General features: G+C 36.6%; 1 protein-coding gene across 1 annotated transcript; it reads left to right on the top strand.

Annotated features, from left to right (window-relative positions):
* The first annotated feature begins 3,538 nt into the window (after positions 1-3,538).
* LOC126965032 (epidermal growth factor-like protein) lies at positions 3,539-11,103 on the top strand. The gene is made up of 7 exons (XM_050808456.1): positions 3,539-3,792; positions 6,255-6,392; positions 7,177-7,225; positions 7,317-7,623; positions 7,695-7,875; positions 9,748-10,227; positions 10,515-11,103. The coding sequence occupies exons 1-7, from the start codon at positions 3,644-3,646 to the stop codon at positions 10,642-10,644; spliced, it is 1,434 nt and encodes a 477-aa protein (XP_050664413.1). The 5' UTR covers positions 3,539-3,643; the 3' UTR covers positions 10,645-11,103.
* Positions 11,104-11,299: the final 196 nt, after the last annotated feature.

The raw sequence follows: 11,299 nt of genomic DNA, 5'->3' as shown, positions 1-11,299 counted from the left end.
AGGATGGTGTTACTCTAATGCATTAGTGGTCCGCACTCGCAGAGGATGTGAAGAGGCGTTTCATCGGCCTCAAGGCAATATCTGCAAATTCTTTCGTTTTTTATTCCGACCAGACTGAGGTCCCTGTTTAGGCGACTGTTCCCAGCTAGTATCCTGGTGAGTATGCATAGGTTTTTCCTGCTCAATGACAGAGCTTCATTCGCGTTTCTGTTATTGAATGCCTTTATCAGTGCTTTGGAATGTTTTAAACCTGTTGAGTTGCTCCAGCGTTTAAGTGCTTCTGTGACAGTTTAGGGTTACCATCCGTCCGGATAAATCCGGACATGTCCGGACTTTTAGATTCTAGTCCGGATTTTGTCCGGCTCTCTAATTTGTCCGGATTTCATTTTTAATTAGACTGAATAAACCTACATAATTATAAACAAAAAATCTTTAATGTTTATGAAAAACAAAATCTTAACAATATCAACTTAAAACTCCGGACTTTTATCGAAATGTCAGGTTAAATCAGGACTTTTTAAATTACTCAATGTTAAATGCTTTTATCGAGTTTTTTTGGGACAACCTGCAGTCTCATGGAAAAGGTGTTTCACTTTTTTTATGTTATTCAGTGTCTATTATTTTTATCTGTTGAGGAAGGTGTGTGAATGTGATGATCGTGTTAGTACACCACTTTCGCTGTTCTTCAAACTAGTTCCAGGTCGAGACTCCCGGAGACAAAGATCCAAGAAGATGTATTTCAAATGCCGCAATATCAGAAAGCAAACATAAACAATAATTAAGAATTAATTACAATTGTCCGTGTAGGTGTATGTGTATGTGTGATTTACATAATTCGTAGAATCATTTAACATTGGACAGATAACAGGAGGTCATGCGTGGGGGCACACTATCTTGTTTATCCTACATATTATATTATTTGTTGATAAAACATGTTATAATATGCATTTTGATAAGCGTCTGGTGTACTGAATATTTGTGGTATAAAACGCTCCTGCGTGTGTATGTAACAATCTTACCTAAAAGCTAAAGTTAAACCAAAAACTCCCTCTTTTATTTGCCGATAGCTAGATTATTGTCTATGGAAAATTGTAGACCCTTTAAGTGATCTTTGAAAGGAACCAGTCACTAAACACTCAGATGATAATCTGCAAATAACAAAGACAATATGACAAGCCATAATGCATCATAAAATGAAGGCGCTCCTCAATGATCTCATAAGCTGTTATAAGTTAAATATTCAAAATTGCAATGGAGCCCCTATTTAAGGATTGGCAAATAGACTTAGTTCTGCAGCATATGAAACTAAACAACTGACACCGAATAAAATTATTTTCGCAGTATTATGTCCTATGTAATATTGTTAGCCCTCTTCTGCAGCACAAAGATTGTATTAATATCGGCTGCACTGTCCGATCCGTGTTCGTGAAAACACTGCCCGAAGTAGTCGTAGAACTATTACCAGTAGAACTAAACCAATCGCGCTATTTATAACCTAGGTCCTAGAGAATCATTTAGAGAAAGAGAGTAACTGAAATATTGAAAAACGCTTATTTGGTATAGGTAACTAAATGATTTTCTTAATGATACCACAGACTGGGAAAGGAGCATATGCCATCAGGCTTTTTAATTATAAATTTTATTGTACGATATTACGATCTACATATTGTAGCTAAATTAAGAAAGAAAGAGACCGATCAGTTTCTTGCACTCGTTTTTCTTAGGTCTGAGGCATACAAATATTTGAATTAAATATATGAAATAGAAATAAAAGGAGATGGGGGTCACCGGTATAAAGGAATCTCCAAAGTGTTACCGGCTGTATGCTTTTTGAAGTACCTACCTATCTCATGTCATCAACCTACCCAACAGGCATTAAAATTGTAAAAGGAAACCTTTGATACGCCGAGATGTGCCTGATTTTAGTCTAGATAAAAAAGTTGTTCCCGAGAAATTTACCTACCACTTTCCTGAAAGCTATCTATAAAAAATATATTTGTTGGGTCTTCTTTTTATTTATTTTTTTATTGAATAGGAGGACAAACGAGCGTACGGGTCACCTGGTGTTAAGTGATCACCGCCCCCCACATTTTCTTGCACCACCAGAGGAATCACAAGAGCGTTGCCGGCCTTTAAGGAAGGTGTACGCGCTTTTTTTGAAGGTACCCATGTCGTATCGTCCCGGAAACACCGCACAAGGAAGCTCATTCCACAGCTTTGTAGTACGTGGAAGAAAGCTCCTTGAAAACCGCACTGTGGAGGACCGCCACACATCCAGATGGTGGGGATGACATCCTAACTTGTGGCGTGTCGTGCGAAGGTGGAATTCAGCGGCAGGAATCAGGTTAAACAGCTATTCTGAACACTCCCCGTGATAAATGCGGTAGAAGACATACAATGAAGTGACGTCTCTGCGGAACGCCAAGTGATCCAGCCGTTCACAGTGCACTGGGTCCCCGACAATTCGAGCTGCTCTGCGTTGCACGCGGTCAAATGGATCGAGCTGATACTGGGGTGCGCCAGACCATAGATGACAGCCATACTCCATGTGTGGCCGGACCTGCGCTTTGTAGAGCGCTAGAATGTGGGCCGGCTTGAAGTATTGCCGTGCTCTATTAATGACGCCCAGCTTCTTCGAAGCCAATTTGGCTTTGCCCTCTAGATAGCTTCTATAGGATTTATATTATGCCGATGACATAATATGCCTGCTGAGTAACATACACGCCAAAATTCTTCGCCAATGAGGGTGGGTTTAAAAATAGATACCCGAAAGAAAGTCGTCAGACTTAAAGAAATAAGGTATAAGGCTGATTTTTTTTACCATTGCTCATCGACGTAAGGTGTGGAACAAGTAGCTACTTTACTTATCTCGGGAGTGTCGTAGTGAGACTGGATGAACTAAAGTGGACATCATTTCCAGGATTGCCAAGACTAGAGCAACCTTTGCTCCATATGGCACTCAAGTTGGAGTTACTCTGAAATGAAATTTATTTATTTGTATGAGCCGTGGTAACATAGTTCTTAACAATTGGCACAGCACAATTCGCCAACAAATCGGTATACAAAGGATTAATTTAATTAATAATTAAAGTAAGGATTAATTTAACTTTCAAACCGTGTTGCTAAGGGGAAGCGATAAGAAAATCGTAATCTTCATCTTACATCAACTCCAAGTCTTTATAAACCGCTGCTTTCGCCCTATTTTGAGTAAGACGGGCCAATGAAAGTCTCAAACTCAGTCAAAATTCGTCCGAAAATCCCTTCGTTTCTGTGCTGATTTAACATGGTAAGCCATATTAACGCTTGCTCCTCTATGAGAGTAGTTTCTGAACGTAATTTATGATCTATATTCCGACACTTTCGTATGAACCACCAAAATACCCTTTAAATTTATAAACAAATGGAATATTATCATTATTATTTGCACCTACGCACAGGTCATATATGACGTAATGCAACTGCAAATAAATCATACTCGTGTTTTTGTATCATTGGACAGGCAGTAAATAATTCATAGAAGGCTGTTAATATGTCATCACTCTTATTATCTCATCGTCTCGCGTCGCAAACAGCTTCTTCGCTATTTCGTGTGGATTATTAATTTGTTCCACTATTTAACTTTATCAGCAGATACTCTTAAGTTATGCAGTGTAGTATTATTTTTACAATATTGTTGGGGACATTGGTGTGTGCGTTTGCAGATGATGATGCTCAGTACGTTAATGTAAAATCTGTGAAGGGTGGATACCATGGCGGTCTCCGACAATACAATCCCGGAGCTAATTTCCAAAAGTAAGTTGATTTATTAACAAAAATAAAAAGTTTGACATGTAAGTATTGTGAATTCCGAAAATGAACACTTATATTAGTTTAAATGAAGAATAAGAGCCTAAATTCTCGAATATAATTTAATGTTAGGTAAGTGATACAAATAAGGCTTTTCACAGACATAGATCCAAGTAGATAACGCAAATCCCTGAAAACCAAGCGAGCCCCTTTTATACGCTATATATTAGCTTCACTTGTATGTTTGTAACTGACTCCTTTAGACCTGATTTTGACCCACTTTAAACTGCCAAATTTCATTCAAACTTTGTAGATTTATTGAGGACTCATGACAATACCCTAATTTGATAAGATTATTCCATTATTCAATTTGCAAACTAAGATTTTTGTAAATTTAAATAATTTTTATCTATAGTCGATAAGCCAGGAATTGATGTTAAAGTACTACTTTTAAAAATACGCTTTTATAGAAAGTTAAACAAAAAATGAAAAATAAATAATAGTTTAAATAAACTTAAAAACACGCCTTATATATAGTGGATCTTTTCAATGGATCTTAGTGGACAAAGGCAAAATTCAACTAAAAAATTAAAAATAAAATTTAACAAATTTAAATTGAAAATAGTGTAAAAAAAATATATTTTATTGTAAAAAATGCTTGGTGTGTAGAAGAATTATTATTTTAATAATTTCTTAAAAAGCACCCCACGCTTTTTTTTACAACAAAATTTATTTTCTTTACACTATTTTCTATCTAAGTTTATTCAAATTTATTTTCTATTTCTTTTTGACGACCTGTATAGCCGAGTGGTTAGCGTTCCTACCTACTAAGCTAGAGGTCCCGGGTTCGATTCCCGCTAGGTGCAAGCATTTATATGATGAATATGGATGTTTGTTTGATAGATGTTTAAATGTATTTATGTATGTTTATATGAATTTATGTGTGTTTAAGTATATTGTATTAAATATATCATTGTCTTGTAGCCCATAACACAGGCTATATATGCTTAACTTGGGGCCAGATAATTTGTGTAAAAAGTGCGTCAATATTATATTATATTATTATTATTATAAAGAATTTTATATAAAGCGTGTTTATTAGTTTTTTTAAACTATTATTTTTTTGTACATACTGTGACGTCGTTAAAAATGCCAATGCATCGAACCTAACGTTTAGCCATCTCATCAACTCCCATATTATTAGTTGACGTTTTCAGTACATCAATAGTCGGTTTTGCTTATTACTAAAATCAGCAATTTGTCATCATGTTATAAATCATAATATAAAATAAAATAAAAGCGTCATAGGAAGAGCGTTGCTCCTTTTTTTGTCATCTTTTTGACACGCGAAGTACATACACTCGCGGCATCTATTTGGATCCATGTCTGTGGGCTTACCTAATTTTGAACACTTAACTATAGATTTTGGGGTGTTTGCAATAGTGAGGGCTATGCTTGGAGTTTCCTGCGAGATCGAATCAGAAATGAGGAGATCCGTAGAAGAACCAAATCACCGAAATAGCCCAGGTGATTGCGAAACTGAAGTGGCAGTGGGCAGGGCACATAGCTCGAAGGACAGATGGCCGTTGGGACATACCATACACCGTAAAGTCCTCGAACGGCGACCACGTATCGGAAGACGTAGAGTTGATAGGATCAAATGGACACAAGATGGACCGATGATCTGTTCAAGATCGCCGGAATAGGTTGGATGAGGCCAGCATAGGACCGATCGTCATGACGATCTTTGGGGGAGGCCTTTGTCCAGCAGTGGACGTCTTCCAGCTGACAATGATAATGATGAACTTTAGATTCCCTTTCTTTTCTTTCTTGCTGTATGTTAGTTACAGGTATTTCCTGTCGTCTATCCTTGTGTGGAGCTTTTTGACGTAAATATGTTTTATTCGACTCCTCAGCAATACAAGTCTTTATTGACCAACCATTATTTGTATCAGGTACCATACATTTCTTTATTATTTTAATTCGATATTAGATATTGCTATTACTAAATCCGTAAGTATCAATTCCTACTTTTACCAGTGGGAGGCTCCTTTGCACAGGATGCCGGCTAGATTATGGGTACCACAACGGCGCCTTCTTCTGCCGTGAAGCAGTAATGTGTAAGCATTACTGTGTTTCTGTCTGAAGGGCGCCGTAGCTAGTAAAATTACTGGGCAAATGAGACTTAACATCTTATGTCTCAAGGTGACGAGCGCAGTTGTAGAGCCGCTCAGAATTTTTGGGGTTTTTCAAGAATCCTGAGCGGCACTACATTGTAATGGGCAGGGCGTATCAATTACCATCAGCTGAACGTCCTGCTCTTCCCGTCTCTTATTATCATAAAAAAAATACTATTCTATGTTATTACTAAGTTAATTTTCATTTAATCTTCTCAAAAGAATACCAACATAAAAAAACGCTTACACGTTTCACGTGCTAATTGTTTTAATTAAATTAATTGTGTTTAGCTTTTATAACTCATCGTATCGTGGTGGTTATGAAGGACAAGGGTATCAACGTAATACCACACAACAAGGGTTCAACATGGTCCAAAACACAACCGCTCATAGAGACTATGAAATAGGAGTATGCTACATCGAAATACCGTAAGTTGAATATGCCTACTTATTTATTATTATATTGAAAGCCGAAGACAGCAAGCGTCGCAAATATGTTGGTCTCAGTGAGTCATACATCTTTGTGCCGTTTGGTGTCGAGACATTTGGCCCATGGGTCCCAGAGGCGCGGAGTCTAGGACTATCTTCGCGCCTCAATAAGGCTAATAGAAACCCAAGAGCTGGCAGCTATTTCGGTCAACGGATCAGCCGAGCTATCCACGTAATGGCTAAGTCGAGTTAGTAAGTCTTTTGTGGGGCGATGTATATGCTTTTACAACAAGATCCCAGAAAATGTTCAAAACAAAAGTATAACGTTATTCAAAAGAATTGTTAAAAAACGTTTGTGTGGTAAAGGTTACTATAACATAAATGACTTTCTTAATGATACCACAGATTGGGAATGGAGTGACCGCCCTCAGGCTATTAAATAATAAATTTAATTGTACAATATTACTTTGTAAACATATTTATTCGATGAAAAAAAAGCCCGCTGAGTTTGTTGCGCCCATTCTTCTCAGGTCTGAGGCATTCATTTTGGAATGGGTGGTAGTTTTTGACTTTCAATAAGTGATGTCACATCCTATTTTGAATAAAAATATTTGAATTTGAATTTAATGATAGTTTTAATTTTATGTAGTCATAGTATTGTAAATATAGTTAAGATTTGTTTTGATTAGATAATAAGTAAGGCATATATCAGTTTATACAATTAAATAATTGAAGGCCTCTTATAAAAATATACTTATTTTTAAATACACATATTTTTTGGCAGAACTGCAAGTCTCGTACGCGATCCAAAACACATTCCTGCTGGTAATGGGGTAGGTATTATTTCCCTACATAATATATTGAATTCATTGATTATACAATTATATTAACAAAGCTTCTCCAATCCATTTAAATTTGTTTTAGTCACGACCTGATTTGAGCCGCGTCCGTTCCTGCTGTAAGGGCTACATCAGAAATATTCACAATTTTAAAATCTGTGAACCGGTATGCAGTATGGATTGTGTAAACGCATTATGCACAGCTCCGGAGACCTGTACTTGTTTCCCAGATCATGTAAAAAATTTAGCTGGCTATTGCATTCCCACGTGTCCCATTGGCTGCCAAAACGGACACTGCAGTGGCGGTGAATGCTTGTGTGAAAACGGCTATAAGCTAGATTCCGAAAGCAAATTTTGTTTACCGAATTGCAAAGAAAACTGCGGTGGGATAGGTCTGTATTCTATTTGTGTATTTCCTAATAACTATTTAATTATCAATTACTTTATAATAATGTAATTTCAGGCAACTGCACTGCGCCTAATACTTGTGAATGTAAACAGGGATACCAATCATCCCGTGACGGCAACTGCAAACCTATTTGTAATGAATGTGTGAATGGCGAATGTATTGCACCTAACGAATGTCGCTGCAATCAAGGATTTAGTAAAAATCAGCAGAATTTATGTGTGCCTCAATGTCCTGGGTATGTAACACAATAACTTTATACATTGTTTACATAATAGCTTTAGGAGTAAATGTATCATCATCATCATCATCAGCCGGAAGACGTCCACTGCTGGACAAGCGCCTCCCCCAAAGATTTCCATTACAACGTATTCCGGCGATCTTGACCAGATCATCGGTCCATCTTGTGCCTACCAACACTGCGTCTTCCGATACGTGGTCGCCATTCGAGGACTTTACTGTCCCAACGGCCATCTATCCGTCGAACTATGTCCCTTACCCACTGCCACATCAGTTTCGCAATCATTTGGATAGTCGGTAACTTTGGTTCTCCTACGGATCTCCTCATTTCTGATTCGATCTCGTAGGGAAACTCCGAGCATAGCTCTCTCCATTGCCCTCTGAGCGATCGTGAGCTTTCTCATAAAGCCAGGCAACACACACTAGTTGAATACCGTCGTCTTCAGACACTAAGGTAAATGTATACACTTTTGAAATAAAGTCCCAGCCACTGTTCAGACATTATCTATAAATAAATAATCCTACTACTTCACAGCTGAATATCTAAGTGATCCGACAGCCTACTAGATTATGATTATTTTATAGCAATAATAATGACAGTACGATATTGTATAATTTCATTGTAAAGAGCGCAAAAAAATTATGATGGGAAAGTTTCTTGCGCCGTATTTGTTTCCGAAGCGCTAGTAGTATCTATATTAGAAATGACATCAAAAAGAATTCTAAAGGAATCAATTTTGAGAAAATAAATGCCTTTTATGCCTTTATGTAATATACTTGGTTACTTTCGGGGACAAAATTTTGCCAACACAATATTTAATATTTTCGTATGATAGCACAAAAACTACTAATACGCCTCTCATTGTTCTTATTTCTTTCTACGTCAATTTCAACTATTAAAGCAAACCGAGAAGATTACTTGAAGCAGAAAATCGACCATTCAGGGAAATAAAATGATGATCAGCGGAAATTGTTTAACGTCAAGTACTAGAAAGACTCACCAACTATATATTAAGCTTGATCTTAGAATATTGATAGTGTTTATATTCTAACGGCCGTTTCCAATATACTATCTACAGATAGAGATAAATTACTACCTTCTACTGTCAGTAATTAGCTGTCTATAATCTGAAGCTGTCTCAATATACCCGATAACGGCCCTTCCCAATATTCAGTCTATATCCGGTTGTGGCTTACTTGAGATAAAAATCGTAACTATCGTTGACTTTTCTGTCCCAATAAACTTATCGACGGTAACTCACCTTATCCGTACAAGCTGTCTGTCGATTGGAGGACGTATAGCTTACCAGCGATAGAAGTTTGTATGGAAATTGCAATTCACGCGTGCCAATATAAGGCGATAAGAATGACTTATTGGTTATATTGGGACAGCTTCAGATTATTGGCAGCTAATTTCTCACAGTAGAAGGAAGTAATTTATCTCTATCAGTAGATAGTATATTGGGAACGGCCGTAAGTCATTCTTATCGCCTTATATTGGGACGCGTGAACTTCAATTTCTATACAAACTTCTATTGCTGGTAAGCTATACGTCGTCCCATTGATAGACAGCTTGTACGGATAAGATGAGTTACCGTCGATAGGTTTATTGGGATAGAAAAGTCAATGATAGTTACGATTTTTATCTCAATTAAGAGATAGACTGAATATTGGGAACGGCCGTAAGAGTTTGATAGTGCGATCATAGAGTAAGATCGATATTGACTAAACATAGATCCAAAGTATTGATAAATATTTCTAAGCTTGTCATGTAACAGATTTGTAGCAACGTGGCATAGTTTTTAATCTCGCGTTTTTGCAATTTACTTGCAACATTGCTAAAGTTATTTCGATATTTTTATTTTTCCAGAAATTGTGTCCCAAACGGAAGGTGTGTATCTCCAGGCAGATGCGAGTATCCTGAAGAAATAACTACTTCGACAGTAATATCCCCTCCATACCAGCCATCCCGGTATCCAAACCAACCTCTATACCCCGGCAATCAAGTACAACAACCAAATAATAATCCAAATTATCCCGGTAACCAATATCAAGTATATCCAATGCAACCTGGTAGTGAAAATCAATACAACCGTGGACAACCAAACCAGTACCACCCTGGACAACCTGGTTACCAAGCAAACACGGATCAAAACGGATATAATGGCGTAACGGGAGGTCAAGGATATGTCGGCAATCAAAACAATCTATATCCAGACTTATATCAGTATAATGAAGGAGTACAGAGTGAATGTTCACTTCCTTGTTTAAATGGAGTTTGTGTTGAAGGAAACAGATGCCGTTGCAACCCAGGATACGTCTTAGATAGATCAGACCAATCCGCAACAAGGTATTGGATATATTTACATATTAAATCGGTTTTACTCACGAAAGACTCAATTAAGGTTTTTAATAATTTTGTGATGACAGCACTGGTGACAGTAGTATTAATTAATTTTTTTTTAATACGTGGCTAATTACGAGGCTAATAAATGAAAATATTTTCTTAAGGGGATCTAATTTATGTGAGCACCGCTGAACATCAGTGCTGTTTCATAGCCACGCCGTGTCACAGATAATTCTGACTGCACAGGAACTCTCCAATATTTTATTTAAACCTGGTTCTTTAATTTTCAGGTGTATTCCAAACTGTCCCGGCGGCTGTCCAAATGGTGTGTGCTCTGCTCCCAACTTTTGTATTTGTAATATGGGATACTACAAAGACCACAGCGTAAAAGGCAGACCAGTCTGTGTGAAACGTAATTAAAAAATGAATTGAAACGTCATAAAATTTCTCATGATAAGCAATTAAGTACTTGATATACAAACGTTAATCTTGAATTTGAACTGTAAATCTGTTGCTCTGTAAGTAAACTGTAAGACGTCTCTTGCGCTCTGTTCCCAACTTTTGTAAGTATCTGTAATATCTATTCTATAAAGACCACAGCGTAAAAGGCAGAGCAGTTGGTGTCAAACGAAATTTAATAACTGAATTGAAACATCTTAAAAATTCTCATGTACTTTAAACAAAAAATGTTTAGTTCATTTATTAATAACTAAAAGTGTTTGAACTGTTTATTGTTAAACCTTGTAAATATGCTTGATATTGCTATTATTGAGTTTTTTACCGTTTCCATCAACTCCAACTTTAAATCTTTTTTCTAATATAAAGATCGGAACATAAAATTTTGCTACTATTTCAATTTTGTAATAAAAAGTAAATATATTTGTTGTTTTATTTCCTATATTGTAAACCTGTTTATTGAAATGAAATGGTTTCACTGTTGTTATGTACAGTTAATAATTATTCTGCTGAAAGGAACTAAGATCTTCTGCGACAATTTAGACGATAAGTAATTGACACCTTATATTATCCTTTTAAAAAGTTTAGTTTTATTAAATCAGAGTCTGAGTATGTTTTA

The sequence above is a fragment of the Leptidea sinapis genome, chromosome 6 (assembly GCF_905404315.1).
Source record: "Leptidea sinapis chromosome 6, ilLepSina1.1, whole genome shotgun sequence".
NCBI classification, from domain to species: domain Eukaryota; kingdom Metazoa; phylum Arthropoda; class Insecta; order Lepidoptera; family Pieridae; genus Leptidea; species Leptidea sinapis.
This window is presented reverse-complemented; position numbering and strand designations above follow the sequence as displayed.